Source organism: Antrostomus carolinensis, unplaced genomic scaffold (genome assembly GCF_000700745.2).
Source record: "Antrostomus carolinensis isolate BGI_N321 unplaced genomic scaffold, ASM70074v2 scaffold8219, whole genome shotgun sequence".
NCBI lineage: Eukaryota > Metazoa > Chordata > Aves > Caprimulgiformes > Caprimulgidae > Antrostomus > Antrostomus carolinensis.
This window is the reverse complement of record NW_010340589.1, coordinates 25,874-51,084: the sequence shown is the minus strand read 5'-3', so window position 1 is coordinate 51,084 and position 25,211 is coordinate 25,874. Positions and strand designations below refer to the sequence as shown.

At 36.6% G+C, this 25,211-nt stretch overlaps 1 protein-coding gene across 1 annotated transcript; it reads right to left on the bottom strand.

Moving 5' to 3' along the window:
* FNBP1L (formin binding protein 1 like) lies at positions 1 to 25,211 on the bottom strand (the record flags this gene model as incomplete). Its single annotated transcript, XM_029087028.1, has 14 exons — positions 1 to 1,768; positions 2,849 to 3,007; positions 3,392 to 3,540; positions 4,033 to 4,127; positions 4,601 to 4,733; positions 4,996 to 5,105; positions 12,804 to 13,007; positions 13,803 to 13,949; positions 15,921 to 16,049; positions 16,242 to 16,346; positions 17,910 to 17,972; positions 18,357 to 18,504; positions 20,010 to 20,063; positions 25,096 to 25,211. Coding segments are annotated over 14 exons (1,620 nt in total), but the record flags the coding sequence as incomplete, so codon positions are not given.

Here is a 25,211-nt window from a genome sequence, read left to right as displayed (position 1 = left end):
AAAACAAAACAAAAACCCCAACCACACCCCACCCAACAAACCCCCCAAAAAACCCCAAACCCAAAAAACTACCTAAGTAGTTTTGTCAGTATTGAGTAATGTCACATTATTATATAAATAACCCTGTATACAAGCTCCAAAAAGTCTAAACTTTAGAGTGTAATAGCCCCCATAATACACTAGGTCAAGCTGTGTAATAGTGGTATACATAACAAAAGGAATAAACCTCTACACAAGTCACTCAGATTCAGTTTTACGGGTAGTACTGTTCTAGTAACACTGAAATTAAAAAGAATCCAGCACTGCTGCATCCAAATATTGCTTCAGACCCCAGAAAACCAGGATGTTTTGATTATTTCATTTCCCCAAACAGCAGGTGGCTGGGTTGACAAGCTTGCTTTGATACAAGTATCCCTCCCCTCAACATCTCTAGTCTAATTCTTATCACCCTAATAAATCAGATATGATGTATGTATTAATAGAACCACACATGGGAGCCAAGACAACATAAGCAATAGGGGCACTGCAGACAACTATATTTACACGTATAAACATATCCAAATTTCAATTGTTTACAAGTAAAAGTGCACATAGATCATTACGAAGTATCACTCAAATTTCAACTGGTCCATACAATGAAGCATCACCTGGAAATGGACTAGCACTGCAGTAATTAAAATTGGAACTTCATAGTGAAAAACTAAAAGACAGTTTCCATAAAAATATTTTTAAAAAATATCTAAGTCAAATGAAGAGATACACGCTTCAATGTATAAAATTCATGATGCACCATGTATCCAGTAGAGCTCTAGAAAACACCTACCGTGGCTACCTCAGCAGCTGCAGCACTGTGAGAAGAGCTGAGACACAAAGCCCTTTGTGGGATACTGTAAGTGGTAGTGTTGGCAAACAACAGATTTAGGCACTCTAGTTTAAGGCAGCATTTGAATGGCAAGTGGTTGACTTCCGAGAACAGTCATTAGCTTGCAGTGGTGAATCTCTCTGGTGCTGTTCTAGGTTTTCCGTGCTCACAACAGGTTACTGGAGTGCTGAAGATGGACCACAGTTCTAGGAGTTTCTCTTGATTGCATTGTAGGCTAGAGCTGAGATGTATAATTTCCCCAAATCAACAGAAATACATTATGATCTCTTATCAGTTATGCCAAAAACTGGAATGTAATGATGATTGCAGTGGTATAGTTATAGCAGCATACATGGATACTGGGATGAAACTCTAGTGCTGAAGATATTTAAACAAAATTATTTGTTACAACATAAGACAAGCAATGATGGCAAAGTGTTATGCAGACATGCCTGACTGTCCTAGGCATGCAGGAGGAGGTTAACGGCGAGCATGGAGGTGGCACAGGCAGACTGATAACTGACATATGGTTCTAAATGACTGCCAATTAAAATTAGTTGGAAAAGAGCTTAATTGAGATAACCAAAACATGGCACAAGCTAAAATATAGTTTGTGCGTCAGGGACAACCTAGGACAATGAAAATAAAGCAATTTTAGAAGCAGTATCCTTTCTACTCTGGTAATAAAACTATTTTCCTGCACAGATTGAATTTGTAATACACCTTACCTATGTATGGAGATGCTAAGATGTTAGTGACTAAATGTATGTCTGCATGCATTCATGCAACTAGCTTTTCCCCTTGGGCCTCCCAGTCTAGTACCCCCCCCCCCCTCCCCCCCCCCAGCAGCTGCATGTAACCTCCTTCAAGATCTCGCCCATTTTCTCAGAAACCCGCTTCAGGAACCTGCAGTCCAAGAGGAAAAAGAAAAGAACAAAGTTACTGAAGGCCTTTAGAAGACAGAGAAGCGTGCTCAGTTCTAACAGGCCATTCTCAGTGGCTGTACATTAGCCTTGTACTTAACTCCACAAACTCTCATTACAAATATGAGCCACAGCTTTTAGAGTAGTCGGGTTTTTTTCCCCCCTAGTAATCCAGTAGTGCAATGCAGTTTCCAAGCCTCAGTGATTTAACACTGAGGGGAATTACTGTATATTTAAGGCCATAATTTCGAACTAAACATGATGCAGTTCAAAGACAGTTTACAGGCACAGGTTAAGAATATAAAATCATTCCCTTTTCAGGAGCCAAAGTAACGATGTCAGTAAGACATCAAACATTACACATGATGTCTTTTTTTTTGTTTGTTCAAGGTATCTAGAGTTAAAACAATGAAGTTGTGTCCAATACACAACATTCTACATTACAAGTACTGAAAAGGAAGGAGAGAGGCAGGTCAGTGGACTTTCTGTCCTTCTTAATCATAATGTTTTTTCCTGAGTGTTTTTGTTGAGCTTTCAGAATCAGAAAACATTTTCCTGTTTAAGAAGTGAAAGCTGCCAAGTATTTGCTAAGGAAGGAAATCAACAATTTTCAGTAACTGAGTTCAGTTAGTTATTAGAGGAGAAAATGCTCTGGTTTAAGCATATAGTTTAAGTCATAAAAGTGGGAACAGTAATTCTTCAATATCTTTCAAACCAAGTATATTTTTCAGTTCTCTGTAAAAACAAAGTACTCTACAGAACAAGCAGGAATCCTGGTCTTTTCAGTTTAATAGTGGAATTGGATTTAGTGCTTTGTAAAGCAGGAATACTAGATCAGTTAAACAAAGTAGACGACTTTGGTCAAAATTACAGACCAGTACAAGATGCATAAGTTAACGTGGTAAATCTCTGAAGAAAAACTACAGCAAATTCACATTGCAAACAGACCATTGCTGACTTCCGATATTCTAATGTTTTCCATGCACCTGTGTAACTTACTATTTTCCCTGGGGAATGTACAACTGAAAGCTGCCAGTTTACTGTTAGATATAGGTTACTGCACCTTTGCTGTTTTTCTCTAGCGTTACATCTATATATGATGTTGGCACATAGCCTTCCTCTCCATTATGTCTTCGAGCTCTTGTCCACCCATCTCCTTTGTCCTCCTCAATAATGTACAAAATTTCCCCTTCTTTCATTGCTAGAGTGCCTTCATTATGACCTGGGAAAACAAGAGGCAAAGAAGTCTCAATGTTCAGACAGAATTTCAAGTCATCTTTTTCCCAGGGCATAGTTTCCAGATTATATATAAACAGGAAGAACCAAAGATCTGTGCAAGAGAACATATGGTCAGACAGGCTTACAGACAAAAACCTAGTCCAATCTGTAAAGCTGAATATTTGCCAATAGCTGTGCTAATATTTATCTTAAAACAGCACAAAAGTACTGCTCGCAAATTAAAGTGATTTATAAAATATTTCCTCTGCTCTTATAAGCAACTAGTTGCTCATACAGTTAATTTACTTTTAAAATCATTTTACCTGTCTTCTCTGAAACAATCCATGCCTTATAGTCAAGGAATCATAGTGCACATTGTTAACCTTACCATCAAATGGATATATTGCCTTGCAATGTCCTATAGCTGGTAATGGATCATCATCTTCAAACTCATCATCAAACTCGTTGGGATGTGCATGTTGCTGTGGCGGGCCTCGAACTTCCTGATTTGCGTCATCTGTGTAACTCCCTTCAGGGCTATAACGCAATGATTGGAGCGTGAGGACTCTGAGGCATTCTTAGCTCTAAAACTCAGGACATACATGCATCACAGAAAGGGGAGAGCGTGGGTATGGCTCTGGAAATGCCTGTTAGTTTTTATATTTACTGCTGGAGGGGATTTTCTGAAAAAATTGATCTAACAAAAGCTTGGACTGAATTCTGCTACAAAAACATAAATTTGATATACCTGTCTCTGCCAAACGTGGAAAACTGGTGAGCCTTATTCAGTAGAATAGGATAGGTTTAACAGGCACTGCTATTTAATGAGCAGGTATTTTGATTAAACTCACTATTTTTTAATATTACCATAGTGACATGAAGCAACCTCTAAAACGCAGAACCAGTAGGATTTTCCTTTAGAAGGACATAAACTCGTAGAGAATAAGTAACAACCATCACCTGCTGTTAACTATCAGGATGTACTGATTCTAGCATAAGATATAAAAGCAGTAGAGATAGAATAGTGACCTCTCTCTGCCCTGTGTTACAAGGTGGTTGATATCACTGCTGTGCCGCCTGTCGCTTCTGGCTGCTACTTTACCTTCAACTTCAGAGAGCCAGGCCTTGGGGAAAGAAGACAAACACTGGCGTCAAAGAAAATTCCACTCTAAACCAGCAAATACCATTTAACAAATGCACTTGACTGCATACAGTTTACTTGTCAATACACAGCCACACAGACACTTGCATTCACGTGTGAAGTCTCGTAATGACTCCACATGGAGCGTGAACCCATCCCTCATACTCAGTCTATACTCCATACTAATTTTATGGAAAAAAAAAATCTTTAATCACGTATGAATTTCAGAATAAATGATTAATAAGAAATTCTTCTAAACAGTTTACATCATGAATACACACCTCTTTCTAGCTAGATGAACGTACCTAAAAATATGGCACCTCACAAAAAAATTGTATCGGGAGTACTTTCTTACATCAAGTACTTTTTCTGGGTGCTATATTTATAATCCATAAGGCAAAGTACAATTTTACCACTCATTTACATTTTCCAATTGGAACTGTTTTAGAGCCTAACCTCATTCTTGTGTATTTCCATCCGAAGACGGTCCATGTTGCTCATAGTCTCAGTTAATTTTGGTTGCAAACTGCCTGGATCACCCATCTGGGGATTTTTTTCATAAACATCCTTCATCTTGATGAGGGCATCTCTAAAAACATACAAAACTTGACACTAATTACAAAAATTACACACATTGGTACCGATTCATTAAAGCTAAAATCATGTTTACGGGTATAAACAGAAGGAAGCAATGCTGACAGAATCTGCATTACCATTAACCAAAAAATGCTTTTGATAGCCTGCACTGGCATGTTCTCTCCTAGCGTCTGAGCGCTCCCGACTTAGGAGGACTTCAAAAGAAACAGCCATAGAGAGAGAGCCGTGACAAAACTCAAAAAAACTGCACTCACTTCTGGTCTGTTTCCTTCTGTAGTTCTCTGTTGAGTTCATCGATTCTCTGTTGCAGTTTCTTGCGTCTTTGTTCTGGAGGGAGATGGCTGAAGTCTTCTAGTGCAGGGCCCTGAAAGCAGAAATACTGTTGAACAAGCAACAGGCACATATCTGGGCAGCTGACCGGACATACCCACACATGGACAGTGTTCACTGGAAGCAGGATGGACCTTTTCAAAAACTCTACTTGACTCACAGCTCTACAAAAGACCGCAACAGAGTCACTGCACCTTCTTGCTGCCAGATCGTAGTCCTTCATTCAAGGTTCTTTCTGCCTTCTAGCTCACAGATGTAATTCAAAATTTGTACACTTAATTATTTTTCTGAAAAGCTGAGCTGTGTACCTCCTATTACATCCACTGCACTTCAGTCAGATTGAGAAAGGGCAGAATTAATTACTACCGAATCAATTCAGTCAGAACAAAAATCTAAGACGTGTGTCTAATAATAACATGTATAAAATTGATTCTTTCTCTGGAGGGTGTGTGTTGTACAGTGATTTCAATGCTATCAAAATAAAAATACTGTATTTTGGATAGCATTATTATAGTTTTCTTCTGGAAGTTGAGCAATCTTGCTAGAAAACATAAGAAAACTTACAAAATTCTGATGCATTTACCTCAAGTAAAACTACCTCATAGAGCACAGAAAAAGCCTTTATAACATAAAGATTTTTACTTGAATTTGTTAATCTGAACCAAAACTTGCTCAAATATTCCAAGTCACCTTTTTCATTATAAAAAATAATGTTTCAGGGGGAAAAGAAACCTCCTACTTACCAAATTTTAAAAAAAAAACTTAAGACCACCTATTGTTTTGAGCCCAAACCTGCAAAGGTTTGATTGCATATTGCGCCAAGATTATAAACAGGATGGAAGGACTGGGCTGTGAAAAGCATAGAAGAGATCTTGTGTGTCCTGTGAGTTTGTTGTGAAAACTCTTCCCCTGAGGGTGACAGACACCAACAGTGGTAAGAAGGAAATACGGTACCCATCTTAATAACATAAATTACAGTATTCATGTCATATTCATGTTGCCTAAGAAAGTTGGTTTTAGCACAAGAAACCCGCTTGCCGTTCCTGGAACCCTCCACGGAGGCAAACCAAACGGGACAGCGTTTCTGTTGTCAAGAAGAAACTTGACAGAAACTCGAGTGTCGAGATTTTGACACAAGCAGCCTTAGGCTCAGGTGCGAAGTTTCTAATACTCCTAATATCTTCTTGCCCCTCAACTTCTTGGTTCTTTTGCACTTGTACAATTATAATCTCACTGCTTTTTAAGAAGGGAATATAAGACATCATAAAAGAGGGGAAATCAAGATACGATGTTTTCAAAATAAAGCAGAAGTGTTTCTTTCAGGAGGAAAAAAACTCAATTAAAATCTTTTCAGATGTTTTTACACACCACAAAGAAACAAAAAGACACATCACATCCTCTGTATCATCCTTCCTTACAGGTCAGTTAAAACCACAGTATCCTACAGCAATAATCAGAAGAACAGAAGTCTTTCTGTGGGGTTTTACTGATTTACTCTGCAAAACAACAACATTGATTAAGGTGTGGTTTTCTTTTAATATAAAAGATTTCTAATATTCCTAAGCATGAAGGATTACCTCCCCTGCCATGTTTTGGTTAAATTCAAAGAAGTCAATTTTGCAGTATTCAATATTGCTCCTTTACAAAAGTTTTGTAATCTTTTCATATACCTATTTTATGCTGCTTTAACAATTTTCCAGACAAAGAAATCACCAAGTATTTCCATCATGACCAAGTCATAAGTACTGGTCAACCCTAAAATTCCAAAATTACAGATTTAGTTGCAGCCAGATCACAAGTCTAATTATCTTACATTAAGCATGGATGATTAAGAAGACTGTGTATATGAGTGGAAAATCTGAAGATGTGTTTCAGCACCTGATTTAAAGCAGTTATGATATGGAAACACTTTCAAAAGATTACTTTCATGCTATCTTAGCAGAAGTACAGCAGACAGATTAGCACACGGGCTTACCATCTTCACCGACCACTGCACAGTTCAATTGAAAACAGAAAGAAACGGGAAATTATTCACATGCCAATGACCAGTTACGAAAATGATTTATGCCTAAAAATGTGTCTTTAAAGTATTACTTCAGGGTTAAAAATTTAATCTATTAAAAAGTACATTTTACTATGAGCACAAGAAAAGCAAAATACAATAATCAGAAATGCACTTTGATTTAAGAATTACTGATTTAAAAAATTGCTAGGTGATAATGATGGGTAGTTTAACTTATGAAATTCTAATACACAACTTCATTAAACTACTTTTGAATTTTAGTGTTTTCAATAGTACGTTAAAGAACTACTGTTGTAGGAGAAGAAACAAACACACAGCCAACACTGCACAAAATAGCAGAATTTGATGATGATGAAGGACTGGTCAGCCATATGCAAATAATATGTTAATTACAGCTAACAATCCACTACCGTCACTTTTACAAATATAATTTTTACGATGTATTTACTTTATTACCACAGCAGAACAATAAACAAAGGTATTTTTCAAGCTTAGTAGTTTTACTTTCTGAAAACAGCATTTGGGTCATTGCTGCTATCCTAGAAATGGTTTAGTCCAGATAAAAATAAAGACATTTAAAGAGTAAAGACTTTATCCTTAGAGAAAGCAAAACCAGGGGACACCAGGTGTCGTATCTTGGGTTTAACATTCACAGCATTTTGAAGATCTACCATGCTGCCAATGGCTTTGGATAACCCTTTCCATGGGAACACCAAGCAACGCAGAAGATGCGTTTCTCCGACATCATTTATGACCCTTAGTTGTGAAGGCTGTTGACTGGGGCACACACACAAAATTAGAATCTGTAGCAATGAGGAGGTTAAAGCACCTTCACAAATGATACTCTGTCAGAAACCTCAGTAAAATCCTAAGATGTAAAATGGCAATAGAATAAATTTCTTGCTCCCTTTAGAAAAAGTCTTCCAAGAAAACACAAGTGAGGTTTACATATCACTGTTGACAATGTATCTATATATATATATATGTCAAGTGGCATTGAGCAAAGACCTCTCGTAAACACTAATGCTACCTGGAAATTTTAAGATCTCAGAGGATAATAAACAGCATGTACCAACAGTACTAATAAAGCAAGTTACACTTGCTTACACTTCAAAGACTTTCTTCAATAACCTATTCTACAGGTACAGTTTGCTGCTTGCGCTGTGCATCATGACAGGAAAATCCAACGCATGCAGCACAGAATGAGGCAGCCTGGTTTTGTGATCTCCAGTGCCTTGGCTGAAACCCTGTACAGGGCACATTCAACAAAATAACCAGCTCAGAGAGAAACCTCGGTAGAAGCAGAAGCGAATCAAATACTATTTGGTAGTTCTGTGTGTCAGTACCACTTGGACATCACTTTCCAGGGACAAAACTGTGGAAAACAGTATCATGTACTAGCGACTATTAAGCACTGAATCAAGATACAGAATAAGGGTAAGACTGATCAGTAAGATTAAAAAAAAAAATCTATTAGAATTACAGTATGCATTTAATTTGTAAAGGCACTCAGTATGTGATAATACTGATGTCTTAAAATGCTTGCAAGTAATTTCAAATTTTATAAAATCAAATGTTCATCCTGAAGACTGACAGATATTAACTATCTGATCTCGTGGAATATTTGAGTTAATCCAGATTTGTAGGATACTAGCGATCCTTGCTAATTTTACATAATACTATTCTAAATTAAATTAATTCACTTTTACAACATGAACAATGAATTGTAAGAATAAAAAAAATACTATTTCATTTTCCATTAGCATTCTGCAGTTGTTAGAAAGATGCTCTTTTGCTTCAGTAACAGGTTCTAGAACTACTGACATTACAAGGTGTCAATTTGTGAGCCAGGAGTCACCACATTGGTGACCAGCAAAAAGGAGGTGTAATCAAGACCTGTGCCATTACAACAACTATCTAATCCAGCTAGTTCCTCACTGAGTACTTAAGAAGGAACATTATCTTCGTGACCAGGAAAAGTGACTCAGAAAGGAAAAGGAGAAACTGTCTTCCATAAATACTTAGAAGACCACAAGAATTTTCTAAAAAAAATGGTGGTAGTAGAAAGGGTATTTCCAAGATATCTGGGGTGCTGAAATAAAATGCCATAGCATGACTTAAAGAAAATAAGTTTTAAGTGTAACTCACTGTATTTCAGAACGACAGCAAGGGGGCCTCTAAATTATTAACTTTACTGCAATATATACCACTGTCGTACTTTGATCTCCTCATGATGTCAACAGTGGTCAACCATTCTTGATGAACAACAGACAGCAAGTCAATATTGCTTTCAAATATCAGAAAATAATGAATTATATATAATCAGATGCAACTAATTATCTCAGTATTTGGATCAATAAATATCATAAAACATACATAAACTGGGCAGCCTGTGCTTCGCTGACATAACAGAAAAACACCAGCACATTTATCGCTAGCACTATACATGTTGCTAGGAAACCACTTAACATTTCCCTTTTTTTGTCTTCCAAACAAATTGTTTGCTGAATTTGCCACTATAATTAGTAAATTAATTGATAAATCTCCAAAGGTGGCATTTAGTAGTAATTTTTCAATAATTTTATCCAAAAGAAGAACCTTGGACAAACAAGAACAATTTATTAATCAGAAAATGCATTAAAATTGTAATGCTTCAAAAATCAGTATTTCAAAATCTGCAAGCACCATGTGCTATAGCATTTGACGTACAAAATAAATGCAATTTATCCCTTCTTAGTTCAGTGTCTTGTAATCAACTACTATTATTTCAATTAAAAAGTCAGCTAATAAGACATCTGACCTGTCAGATGGTTTTTGTGGCGACTGTATACCCAATGATAGATTACTGCAAAAATATGTTACATGATGGTAGGAAAACATTTGTGAATGTGCACAACAATGAAGAAAGGTATCAAACATGCTGAGCACCCTCTTTATAACACCTTTCTTTTAGACACAAGCACTTGGAGTGCGATAGAGTATCTCTATTTTATTTTATTTGTAACCTGTTGGTAAATTCTGTATAATATGAAACAAAGTATCCTAACTGCGAGCCTTATAGCTGACGTGTTACTTAATGAACTAAGCCTTATAATGAGGGTGAAGAGCATTAGAAAGCCACATCACAAACACACTATTCATAGCCCATCATGCATTTCAACTTGTTATCAAACTTACCCCTCTTTTGAGGCTTCTGAAAGAAGGAATTCTGGGCTTCCCTGTTTTTATGTCACTCATGCAATAATGCACTGGTTCAATGGAGAATATGGGATACTGGGACCCATTAGGAGTACTGGATGTGTACAAACTAGTAGGGGTTAGGGGTGGGGATTGTGGCTAATGTGGAAATAAAGAAAGCAATAAATAAGCCAAATGTTCAAAGTGATTTTAAAATGAAAATTGTCTTACAAAAATAAAATTTCCATCCAACACAGAAACAGCTTGTAACATTCCAGGCACATTTACACTATAACTGTATTGGTTTTACAAGGTTTCTGCCAGGAACTAATCTTCAGAGTTACAGGCTGGTGCAAAGAATGAAGGAATATTAAAAAACGCTTTAGACTCAGCGCTTCCACAAGACCCTAACAAGATCTCAAAGTCGTCTGTCTCTTTTCTTAAAACAGGAAGTTCTGCTTTTCTCAGCTTCAGTTACAGCCAGCCGGGAAGCCTCTGCAGTCCTGCTCACTGTTTCACCCTACATTTTGATGCCCCCTACCAGGAAAGCTAAAACAGAAATATTACACACATCTACGGAGTATGACAAAAAGAAGTCTCCTCAATCTCTGTAGTCAAGCTCGACTGACACAGTGGCTGTGTGGCATTCTTAATAACACGAGAACTTCCTCCACTTTCTTCCTCCTCTTTTTTCAAATGGCTTCTCTCATTTTTTGTCTCTTGTACCTCTGCTTTTTCCCAGTTCGATTTTTCTGTACCATTTCCTCTGCTGCACAACTCATTCCCTTTCCAAAAGACTTTTATGCCTTTGACAACATCAAAAACAGGTAAATGCGTATCAGGCAGTCAAGACGAGCCATAGTTTCAGCTAATGAAGGCCCAAAGGCCACCATGAATACCCCAGCTACAATAAATCACCATATTTTCATATTAGCTCATTTAAGAATATCTTTTAAAACCTGTAAATAGTATTTGGAATTGAATATGTATCTCCTGATAAGTATTTTGCTCCCAGCTGCTGTTCTGCAGACACCCGTTCCTCCAGGTCCCTAAGGAAGAGATACATGCAGGATCTGTACCCGCAGGTGTACCTGTGATTCCTACAGGAAACAGTAACGCTGACTCTCCAAATGCTACTTACAAAGTGAACGAACTGGGGCGAAGAAAGAGTGAGGGAGCTTTCTCAGCTCTCATCACACCAAGGAATTTCTTGTAACTACAGTAAATGCCAAGGTCCAGACTGAAAACCAGAGAGATTTTCTTAGCTTCCCTCTCCAAAATTCTCAGAAAGGGATCTTGTCAAACTGGTAATCATGATCTAATTTCAGAGCATGCTGAATCTCACCCACCTCTGCAGCCAAATTCAATAAATATGCTAATACATTAATGCATGTAAACTATTATCAATCATTAATTATACTGCATGAAAAGTAAACAAATCAGTTTTCATTTTAACACACAGCTACAGTTACATAATATACTGAGGAGGGAATAAAGAATCAGCTACATCCTCTCTTTCTGTGAAGATCTGCTTTCTTGGAATACTATCAAGTGGAAAATAAATCCTACCACTAACAAGCTCTTAAGAATAATTTCCTACGATAAATGGCAGAAACTGACTTGGAGCATTAAATAACCTCATAGAAATTTGTGGGAATCATTAAAATGACTCACTGGTATGCTGCACTACTAAATAAAGATTGAGCATAAAACTGAAATATATATCCACTTCATTATTAATTTATATAGCTAATGCACTGATAAATCTTTTTTGTTGATCCATTAAGATCAACTTAATGATCCAATAAGATACTTATCAGGAGATCCATCTTGCACAGAAAGTGTTAATTGAAACTCATATAATAATGCAAGAAAGGAGTAACTTCTCTGCTTTCAGTTTTGTTCTTGAGCATAGGAATATTTTTATCTATTTCACAGCACTATTTCTTCTGGGACATTTACGTGTATGGAGCTTCAACAGTAGGTTTTATCAGTGAGGTATTACAAATGTTAATGTTTTCAGACAAACCACAGAAGTTTTCAAAACTAGCAGCATGTGTAATAAAAATCTATGTAACACTCCTATATATAAACATCTACAAAACGTGACATTTAGAAGGGAGTAGCTTTTTGTAGTATAAAAGAGATCTGAAGTCTGCCAGGTTACAAAGTACGCTCCCCCTCCCCTTATTTTTACATTCACAATTGACACTTTTTCTATGCAACTAAAAAAAGTTGTTATGTAAACTTAGAAATGTTCCAGAAATGGGAAATTACTTTTATCAAATAACTACTAAAAACATTCTCAGACACAAATCACTAGAAGAAAAACTGCAAAATTTTGCCCCAGTGAGAACCTGACTTCTAATATGGAAAGTATCCAACCCTACTCAAACTTTCAGATCTCCTTACACATATTTTAAGACAGCGGCAGGCAAGGGGAAGGTTATTTTAAAATAAATAAGTTGCTGCTTCCATGCACTCTAGATCTTCACATTTTAATTTTCTGAATAGTAATTTCTAAATTGTTACCTTTGGCTTCTTTCCAAATAGCCACAGCTTTCCTTTAGCCTTGCCCACTGTAGTTTTTGAATCAATTCTCATTCCTTCCTGCTTTGGTGTACTGATGGTTCCATCAGAGATAGTTCTGTAAATATTCTGACTGTAATCTTCAAATGGAAAATCTCCAGGAGGTTCAAAACCGGATTTGAAGCAGTCTATCACTAGTTGAGAGTCCTAAACACAGGACATTAAGGAGTTTAAAAAGCAAAAGAAGCAAACCCATCAAGAACCAGAGAGAGAAAAACATGGACATGTAAATTTTCCCTTGAATTGCAGAGATGCGCAGGTGGGAAAGCCAGAGCGCTGCAAACGCACGCTCCTGGACAGAGCAAGTTACAACAACACATGTTCTTTTTTCTCAGCAGCGTTACCGTGAGTGCAAAACAAAGCACACCCTGCTAGTCAGAACCCAGAAAACACTCCCCAAGGGTTATCACAAATTTAAAATAGGACACGTTTTAGGGACAAACTATTACCCCACCTTCTAATCCTTCAACATTAGTACTGAAATGAAGACAGCGCTAAGGAACTAGAGGCAGTAAGCTGTAACAGGGAAGAACCCGTATTAGGAGGAGTTAGAAAGAAGTGCCAACAGCTGCAATCACACAGGACACAGGGTTATACTTTGTTACCTGAACACCCTTTATATGATTTAATGCTACATACTGGAGAAAATACCAACCCTGTCGGTATTGTAGCATGTTTCAGGATAACTGAAACAACGTGTCCAAAACCACATACAGGGAGAAAGTGTCAAAGATCTTCAGATCACAACAAAGCAGCAGAACAGACACTGAAAGTGGAAGTAACCATTGAGGCTAAGACTGGAGTCACAACGCTTCTCAAGCAGACAAACATTTGACAACAGAAAGATAAATGTACAGGGTAAGTCCGTCTTTCCCCTCTCCACAGCTTCCCCATCACTTAAATTGCTCATGCACATTTAAAAAGTTGTTCAATTCTACTTACTCTATGTTCATCAACCGATTTTGCTGCAAGGATCATCCCTTCTAAACATTTAGAGATAATTGGAATAACCTTGCGCTCAGAGTCAGCAAAGCCTTTGTAACATTCACTGAGTTTGACAGTCCTTCTTTCATCCATTTCTTGAAGTTGCTGCAAGCACAAAATAAGATAAAATAAAGCTTTTATTTGCTGATTTTTTTCCCTGATCGTGACGTACGCAGTTACTGTGGTCACTACAGTGTGGTAGGGAATTTCTGGGCTGTCCCAGTATTTTTATCTGCTTAACAAAACAGAACTTAATTTAAAAAATCAAGTTCTTTCAGACATAAACTTAAGATGCCCAGAACAGTTGATAAGAGCTGATACTCTTTGATTTTTAAAGATTCTATAAAGCACTTAAATTTTCTTTTCCTTATTCTTTTTTAAAGCACATGTACAGTGTCTACAGCCACCTACTGAGTTTAAAATATTTGTTTCATGCAAAAATGAAAACTACAGTAAAGAAATCCTATTAATTTCTACATCTCCTCACTCTCTCCTAGTTCCAAATAATTTCTCTCCAGTGATAAATGTTTCTTGCTTTTATTTTTATACTTTGCAGTAAATAACAATGATTAAAAAAATAGGAAGAATTAGAAATATTAAAATTATATGCTGTTTAGACATGCTCTCTGATTTGAAATACAAACCATTTCCTTTAGAAGTGTGCAAGAAAATAAAGAAAAGAATACCATTACATAAGATTTGTAATAAAAATCTACTGGAACACAACAAAACCAACAAATTAAAGAGAAATACTATTAAGGTAATAGCCCTGGACCTTTCAGCTAACTGAAGGTTGGAAAAAAACCCAAAAGAAAACAAAAAGCAATAGTACATATATCAATAGGTTGTCAAAAACAGGGTAAGAAGTTGGATCTTTCCTGTATCTGCTCTAACTAAGGCAGATGTCTCCAACAGCATCCCATTTCATCTCCCCGAAACAAAGCAACAACCTGGTCATGCTAAATCCCTCTCCCAAGTTTTTCCCATAGAATGTTACCAAATACTTGCAAGGAAATAATTAAAATGTAGTCCCAAGAGAAAGCAGGACTAGGCCTTTCTGCTCTTACTGCAGATTTCAAAAAACTAAGTAATATCTGACAACGATAATGGATTTTAACCCTAGAGAAATAAAAGCAATAAACCAAAACTCTGGTCCAAGCTACAAACAAAGATGATCAAGCTGTTTCTCCTGGGAGCTGACTGCAATACCTCCATCGGTGCGCCAGCGTTGGATCTACTGTAGTGCTGCTGAACAGTTAAAATACTAGAAAATTCTTTAATAAGCCAAGGTAATTTTCTCTTGTGAATTCCAGAGCCTCTAATAAGTATTTTTTAAAAATATGAACTCCCTTGTGCTTCTGGAAAATATCAAGCATTCTTAAGTTGGTACACCTTCAAAAAAAGTCAGTATTTTCACTTTTAATTTCCTCACTCTATCAGCTTCTGCAGTCGCAGTATTCTCCCCAACAGCTGAACATCTGAACTCTTCCCCCCAACAACTTTACTTTAAACTAGTATTCATCTAATTTGACCTTTAGTTTCTTTTATTATTGTAGAGAGTTCTGTGGATTGCTGGTAATATTGATGAAGCAATGACCAGTTTGGGGGGGGAGTACTTCCGCCTCCAATACACCCATTTTATACTGGTGCATGAGCTATGTTAAGCCACAGTCACCGTTAGCGATACACTTTCCTTCACCTCTGCCAGAGTCAGAGCATTCACACACGCACACAGACACCAAGAGAACGAGTGAACAAACCTTATCAGAGTGATTGTTTAAAATGTTTGCTCTCACCCAGATGTCTCAAATGTTTATTTTGCCATACCTCTTCGCAATATTTAAACAGTCTATAAAATACAAAATCTTCATAGAAAATGCAACAGAATATTTTCATCACAAATCTAAGCATAATTACTCTAAGTAGTAAGTCTCATGATGAAATGCAGCTTATCAAGACTATGCTAATTTTTTAATAAAATTATCCACTAAAATCCTCAAAATAAAGTTTTACATTTTAAAATCTACTTCTCCCTTAAAAAAGTATCAGACATAGTTTCTCTGTTAATTATTTTACCTTATAAATCTGAGGGATGACAATGTAGTAGTGTTTGTGCTGTTCTCCATTAAAATTCTGTAGTTGTGCAGCATATTCATTCTTGTTTTCATCAGCCATGTGCGTGCGCAGGTTTAACTGTTGCTTAGCCTAGTAGGAAAGTGTTACCAGTTCAAACATGTCTTGTGCTTTACAAGGACATACAGCATTATTTTAATTTATTTTACCAACTATGCAAAAACACTAATCACAAGTCATCGAAACTAACATCCATAATTGAAATACATCAGTACTGATAATAAACATGCAAATAAAATGTTTTTTATAATAAAGAGAAAATACCTTCTCAACATCAGCCTTTGTCGCGTTAGTGTCATTGTCCAGTCTTTCGTAGCTCTGCTGGGCCTTCTCTGCCTCTCTGCATTCTCTCTCAAATTTCTTTTTGCTCTACAAAAGCCACAAACTTATTGCTTCAACAGCCACTATTCCACTTTGGGGTTTGTACAGTAATTTTGAATTCTAAATATCAAAGCTTCCATTTAAGTATCTTAAATTCACTAAGTACCTTTAAAAGTAAATACAGTGTTGTCACAGAAACCGAGTCTCAAAAATTTTCAACTTCTCTACTTAAAACTTATTTCCTTTAAGTATCAGCAAAGTAAGAACTGCAATTATGCTATAAAATATCAGATAATCAGACTACAAAATAACCTATTACAAAGACATGCAGTTAATTATAAACAGACAAGCCTACTTTCTAGTCTGATTTCAATAACCTAAATAAAAGTTAGGGGGCAAAAAATTTAAACCTGGACTTGTATGAGTAAAATTTTCAAGTTCTCTTCTTCAATAATCACTTTTAATTGAATAAATTCAACTAAATTATTTTGAAGGTTGTCTGAAGGATTTATCTATGTTACGAGATGTTAGCATACCCATCCATTATCATCAGCATTCTTAACAACTGGTGTAGCCGTAAGCAGCCCAGACAACAGCATTCAACGTACTTGATGTTCAATATATCTGGCTGTTGTCAAGACTACTGCTGTAAGAAAAACTGTTGCAGCTCGAGAAGTTAGTATCTCCAGAGAGAAACTGGCAACAGAGACTGTGTGAGCAGCACTGTTTTGAGGTTAACGTGTCCTTAGAGGCTGCATGCATTTAAAAGACTGACTCTGCACCCAAGTAAATACAGTGCACACCACACAACTGATTGAGGTGAACTCTGGGAATTGTCTTGGTGACAGCCTCTAAAACTACCACATCTGCTTCTACTCTGATCCTCTGACCATGAATTAAACTCTTTGACATAGCACTGAAGCAAGACATTATTTATCTGGGTCCACAACAACAAAACAGAAATTCACCTCTGGTATTGCTTCACAATAATCTGGAGCAAAGATATAACTAATTTCTAAGACACAAAACCAGCACAATATCAAAATGCATCTTGAACACACTTGTTGAATTTTGTATTTTCTCATCTTTAAAAGCATGTTTCAAAGAAAAGGAGCTTATCATCTGTTCTAGAAAAATTAACTTCCTGCATTTCTCTGTTAAGAAGCAATTCTACCTCCTGAAAGTGTAACAGCCTATAGTGATATTCTTGAATAAACCTCAGGTAACAAGCCCTCAAACTCAAGTCAAATACAGTGACTTAAGATTTCCTCTTCACATAAATAAACTGTCATTATTAATTATCCTATAAACAAAAAGTAGCCTGTGGAGAAGCGAAGAAGTCTACACCGATGTTAAAACGAGATTCCTTTCTGCTGGATAAAAGCCAAGGCTTCACTCAAACATACACACAGAAGCTGCTTACAAGAGGTTTTTTTTAAGCAGGAAACGACAAATACATTGAACTGTATTTTGGATGTTACTGTGACCTGGACATTCAGTAATACAGCTAAACACTAAAGTCTAAGCAAGTAAGATGACAACAGTTCAATTTACAGGCTGTATATTATTATGTTTGATAGGAAAAAAACAAACAACCAAACAAAAACTCACATTATCCATCTGTTTCCAGCACATGTCCAAATACTGTTGAGCCTTTCGTCCTTCTTGAAGATGCTAAAAATACCACAAGTAAGTTTAATTTCCATATCTTTTTAATACTGTTACCATTAGTTAGTCCCTGCTCTAGTCGATGTGTGTTATCTCCCGCAAGTGACCAGTACTCTTTGGAAGATATTACTGATCATATAAGAACAGTACCACAGATGAAAATAACATTATACAAAAAATTTCTAGTAAGCACTATCTCCCAAGATCTTAATTTTTAAGTTTAATAACTGTAGTAAACCAGTACTTAAAAATACAGAATGACTTTAAATGTGTTTTATAAATGTATTACAAAACCTACTTATTGACAAGTTCATTAAATTAGGTAAACAAATATATCAATTTGTTGAAAGACATACCCATTTCCCATTATCAAGTCAATATAGAAATTACCATTTTTCTCTCAGTTTTTAGATCATGAGAATATCTCATCAATTCTCCATACACTCTGTGTCCCATTTCTTCTGCAACTACTTCTCGTTGTCCTGCATAGTCATTCAACTCATTAAGGATGTTAAAAAAGGCAATACACGAAGTAAACCTGACAGAAAGCACACACACACACAAACATATAGATACAAAAAGTGAGACAGTTTCTTTAACTGGACTTCTTTCAGTATAGTCTGTACTCCTGATTAAATTAAAAAAACAACATATTTTACAATAAACCTCATCTTAATGCTAATTGAATTACAGTAGAAATGCAAGTTGGGAAAGCCTACATCAAGCCTAGCATGTACTATATGCTGCAATGTCTCTTCAAATACATTTTATAAGAATATGGATTTTTGTGGATGGAAAAGAAAGAAGAAGAATACTACCTGGAAAGCCCTGTAGTATAGTGGTATCTCCTAAGCTGCCCACTGAGGGGCCTGAGCTTGGGAACGGATACATACGTCCCTAGGCTCGGAGGCTGAACTTGCTGCAGAGATGATGTGCTTGGTAGTCTTGAGGGTGGAACATGCCAATCATACCACTCATATGCATCCCGATGGATGATCTACAGAACAAGTTTGCTATCAGCTCTGGAGACAGCTGCCTGTTTGCCTGCCCACCTCTTGGCTGGAAGTAAGGTGCCACTATGGCTGGCACTAAAAAGGGGGGGAAGAGGAGGGGCAAAGGGTAGAAAGTGTGTGTGGAAGGGAAGAAAGAAAAAAAAAAAACAGGCACCACATTAAAATATACATCTTTCTCCTGTTTAACTGTGGAATCCTGCCATCTCCATAGGCTTGGCTCTGGGAAATTCGAATGCCACCCTAGCACTAGAAATCCCATTCCCTGTGGTCCCAGGATCTTTAAATAGTCAAAAGAGCTAGAGGAAATCCTAGTGAGAATTCTCAGACACTGTGTGCACAGCACGTGCTCTGGCTGTAGCCTCAAACTTGCCCACTTTCTTTCCCTCATAAGATATCCCTAAAGAAAAAAGTATTGTGATTTTCTAGATAAATGAAAAAATGGCTATAGACAGGGACAGGAAAACAAGCACCTCTCTGATAAATAATCACAAAGTTGTTTAGCACAAATTGCTCCTCCAGAGTTAGACATTCACTTATTTTGTCTCCAGAGTTTAAGCAGGCCAGCAGTTTAAGAGCTCTTCTTGCCAAAAAGGTGACAATTTTGTGTAACCAAATGTATAGCTACATTTGTATTTTCATTCAAATGCACTGAAAAACCCTACTAAACTAAGCAAAAAACAAAGCCTAAGGACACATAATTGCTTTTCTATAAAAAATAGACTGTACATAGCATACTGAACTTCTGCCTTCAAACTTTCAGCTAGCTAAAGATTAATTTCAAATGAAGCAAGTACAACCTGCCATGTTTACTACTTCAAAATAGTAATAGAAGTAAACTCAGGTTTCATGCTTAAGAATTACAGCAGACCTATAAGAAGCCAAGCAGAATTCTTTTGTTGTCTTAGCCAAATAAATGCTTTATCTTAAAAAAAAAAAGGTAAAAAAATAATTAAAAAAAAAAAATCTATAAAAGGACAGTGTACTGTAGTCCTCATTTCTTATACACAGAACTTGAAATGCAGATTTTTACCTGGGTTCCTCATCTTTGGGTGAACGTTTAGGACAGTACTTCTTAACCAGATTTCTATTAAAGAAGAACAAAAAAAAAGATGCTATTTTAGAGTCTCTTTGAATAAGACATACACACAGGTAACTGCATGAACTAATTATTTATTTTTAATGACTTCAAGGAAGAAATCTATACCCTCTGTCATCTTATAAGGGTCCTTAGATAACACAAGGCAGAAATCTATGGCATTTTCAAAGTTTTAAGTCACTTTGACCTAGAACAATAAATTTCTAAGTATTTAAAAACCTCTATTGCACAGTGACCAGACACAAAATAATGAATTATTTATTTAACATCCTTTTCACAAATGCAAAGGAAACTAGTAGACAAGAAGAAAGCAAATGTATGATCACTGTGTAAAATACAGATATTGTACACTGTATGCCACACCCATGAGCACAAAACTCCGTGCCTGAATGAAGCTTTGAGTGCACATTCGGGTTGAAGATTTTAACCACAGGATCTCCCACCTTCAGTAAGGGTATTTCCAGATATTGCCAAAAGAGACAACATCTCTTTTCAGGGAAGATGTTACATTCTGCCCCACCACCAGGTTTTTAGAAACCAAGAAAATCTCTAAAAGACAATCCATGAGACCAGCACTTTACATAGTATTTGCAGTTACATATATTGCTACAAATATTCCAAATCTTGTAATGAACACAAAATGAAGTCACACAATTTTACAGACAGGAGAGGTAAAAGGAGAGCATGTCCAGTCATTTTTCAAATTTTTATCTTGCTGTCTGTCAACCTTTGCTTTAAACTTCCAAGTAAGCATTTTTTCCAGCGCAGCATTCTGCCTTAACTTACAATACTGTTTTTCTGACAGCAAGGAGATCTTTTAAAATTCTTGAAACTCAGAAGGAAACATGTTGTCAGGATACATGCTGGATGTTCATACCTTCAACTGGTTGCATTTTTTATTCCAGCAATTTTCAAAATTGTCAGGTTTTATCATGAAACAGAAAAATTGAAATGATAACTCTACTACAGTTCTTTTCCTTTCTCTCTGAGAATTTGTAATTTTACAGCAAATAAAGAAACTTTTTTTGTACAAAACAGGATTTGTACAGACACAGGACTTTTCTCAAATTCCTTACCCTCAACCTTTGTACTTTCTGAGGTCAAAAAAGTGAAAATCACAGTTGCTGTGTATTTTTAAAAGCAGCAAGCAGTATTTAAAGAGAGATCTACTACTCAAATTAAACAGATCAGTATTTAAATACCAATGTCCATCCTCACAAAAATTCTCATATTTTCCAAACATTAGAACCACTTCATCAAAATCTTGCAAGTAACAAACGTTGAAGTCTGTTTTCCTAAGTTACTAAAAAAATGCATTAAGTACTTAAAGGCATTTCGTATTTATACGTAAAGCAATACCTTCAATCGAGGGAAGAAAGATTTGAGATATTAACACATATGGTGACAATTTGTCCCCCGAACTTCACATGTGGGCTTACACCCATTTTAAATAATGTTCCCAAGATTCTGCATATAAAAATGTGGTAAATATGTCTCAATTTGACTAGGCATATGCATAAATTAATATTGTATTTAGAAAAAAGCCAATGCATACACAGTAGTATGCAGAAGGAACATGAAAAATACGTTTGCTCAGATTAACTAGATGTCTCCGAGATGACAACATACAATTTTAAAGGGAAACACCCAAAGAGTTCAAGAACAATCATTGCTATTTTCTTTAAACTGACCAAATTCAGAAGTCTTATTCCACATGGTAGTTTCATCTGTAACTGCAGGTGTAACTTGTATTACTGCCTAACATCACAGGAAGTGGAACTCCTCTGTCTTCTCATGTGTCATAATGCTTCAGACAGAACAAAAAGGGAGTGAACCTCCAGAATTATTTTGTGTGTGATAACGTGGAAGTAAACAGAACAGACCTTCACCTCACCCCTTTTAAGCAACAATGCTGATCAAAAACAGCATCTGAGAATTCAATTACAATATTCAGCCAAGAGTCCAGTAGTTTGGCACATACTAAATCTATTTTTCTCCAAATATAAAATAAGAACAAATTAAAGTAATAGAATTAAAATTAAATCTGTTAATCTACAATGTATATTGCAATATGTTTGTCCCGATTCACATCCCTGTAACTCAGTAGCAGTGTATAACCACCTTCACAATCCTTGGGGTACCACAATATGTTAGTTGAGACCTAAGCTACAAAAAACTTAAGATTTTCCTTTAAGTTAGCTCAAAAAAATGAAATTATAGTTGCTCTTTTTCAGAACAAAGTATGTTGCAGACAAAGACAAGCTCTCTAGACATTTTTTTGTCCCTCTCTAGACATCTGAGGATTTCTCAACTGTTTCAATTTTTTCTTACACTTTTTCTCGGTATCAAGAATTGCCTATCAAAGAATAGCAAGGAATGACTTGCAACCTAAAACCAGCATTTGGACAGGATTCTCGCAAGTTCTCATTTCTGGAATTACTCAGTGACTATACACTGCAATAACAGCATACAGTAAGAATATAGTGAGTTCACTCGAACAGTCTAGATGTACATGCATCACTCGTCATCTCCTAGAAGGCTCAGAACAGCTGCTGCACCTGGTAAAGTCTCATCACTAAGTTGTGACAGTATTAAAAAAAAAAAAAAAATCAAAATGCAAGGGTATACACAAAGTGAATATGAATTTCTGCCAGGACATGAACTCTTATTTGTGAAAACTTATGAAAAATTCACTCAAGATTTCATCCTTGAGTTTAGAGTCTACGATAAGGAGATCCATCAACAATCTCAACAGAGTGTTCATGGCCCACACCAGAAACAAGACAGAAAAGCAATACCACCATACATCACCAACATTATCTCCCTCATTAAACTTGTTTTTTCTTTGTCTCCCATCCAAGTACTAAGTGAGCCATATAACTACCAAAAGGTAGTACTGTTTATACAGCAATAACCAAAGGCATAATACATCTCAGTTATGAAGTTCATTATGAAGATACTCTCAAAACTCTATTTTACAGATGGTATTTCATTACAAAAGGAAAAAGTGATAAATTAGAAATTTCTATCAGAGATGTTAATATCTATCTCATAGCCCATATGCCGCCAGCATTAAAATTCACCAGAACCATAGTCCATCCCTAAGATCTTCCGCAGAACTTCTCAGGAGCAAGCTGCAGGGTGGCTTACTCCTCTAGACATGAATATTTTGCTTGATCTCAATCTCCCCTGGGCCCTCATGACTGTTTTACATGGTTAAAAACAGCGAGCGTCCTCAAGAGCAATGATGGCTGAAATGAAGTTGTTATCACAAGACCATTCTCTGCTAACAATCAATTCTCCCCCAAGGAGTACACAGGCAAGAGTATCAAAGAGTGGCTTCATGAACGGGTCTACTGGCAGAAAATCAGTCACCCTCTTGTGTGTGTGTGTGTGTGTGTGTGTGTGCTGTCCAGACCCTCGCTGGCAGCAGGCAGGAAGTGCACGCATGCACTGTACAATGTGTGTGAAGCAAGACCTGTGCTCCCCAAAACTGTCACACTTACTGTACACGGACAGTCAATCCAGTCATCTGACAGAAGTGGTACTTGACGTAACTCTTTCAATTTTGAAAGACACTTTGAGAAAAATCAAGTTTTACCCAAAAGAGTAAATGCTGAACAGAGATTTCCTGGTTTTAGTCAAACCCTGGAGTAATAATGTGGCGTCTCATCTTGCTAGCTGTGTAATGAATCTTTAAACATAATTAAGCAAAATGGCATTTGTTCATACTACTGAAGGAAAAGATCTTGTATAGATCCATGCAAATAAAACACATTTCCATTTTTAAACAGACAACTGAAAACAAATCAAAACTGGGCTGTGAACTGGTGCTGTGCATGCTTCAAACTTTCCTTTACCTCCTGAAGTTCTTCTATGCCAGCTTTGGAAAAGTGGTATTTATTTCCTCCTTTTAAGAAAAAAAATCCTTCAGTAAAGTAATGGGTTATTAAGTTAGGTGAATACACACAAGTGGATCAAAAGAAACTGATAAATCAAAAAGGAAATGAGCAGCCTAGAGGGAGAACATCCATACCCTCAACTGTGAACCTCATTACTGCATTTATGAGGAAGCATTCCTCAACACTGTTATCTGATGACAATCTAGTTTGCCAACAGTGAGAGGATGGAAGACACCACAGGAGAGAAGCTGCTATCGGTTTCAGTCTGACAAGGGCTAGGTAGCAGCCTCAGTTGAATCCCCAAAGGAATTCAAGACAGGAAAGATTACAGTGAAAGCCAAGTTCACAGGAATGTTTTATTTTAAAACTTGTTCTTCAAGAACTGCTTTTGGTAAAAATCAATCCTCTTTTATTCTGAAGAATGTGCTTCTCTGCCATTCCATTGCTGCTACTCTTCTTGCACAATCCTCGTACGATCTCTAAGAGGACATTCCTATGGGACCTAAAAGATGTTTCACTTGGCACCAACAGAACGTAAACTGGAGAGGGTAAGACAAAGGGTGGTTGGGTTACAGTCTCGCTCAAGTGGACAAGACCAGCTATGGAAAGGGCACGCTTTGAGGATGGAAGATCTATTGTTTTATCAAGTCCTACTCAATGATTTCAATCAGATTTCTTAACACAATGCAGCACAGTTCTTGCCAATTCAACATGAGAAATTAATTAGTAGCAGAGGCTTGAGGTGGGTTGAAAACACATACACAAAAATGTAGATATGGATAATACATACACCTTGCAACAAACATGCTCATAGTCAGTGGGAAAAAATATTACTATGGTTTCGTTTTCTATTGAATCTTAAAATTTAAGTCTTAAACCTTTTTAGTTTAAAGATTTGAAGAATGCAAAAACAAGCAAGCAAGTAAGCGCAAATCCAAAGATAATTTTCTGTTTTGGACTGGTAAAGAAAAACTTGTCTGTCATGAAAAGAACTAGTGATCTAATTCACTCTGTAAATTAAAAATGGTCATTAATCACAACATTACATGCTTGCCCACCATCTGATGCAGTGATTTTAAGTAACTGTTAAGATTCTTTTAAAAATAAAAAATACCTACCTCAGTTGTTTCGCATAGTTTTGCTCAATCTCTATCCTTTCTTTTACAAATTTTGCGTATTTCTCCAAGAAGTCAATGCCCCACTGCGTATGCTTGTCCAAGTTATCAAACTGATC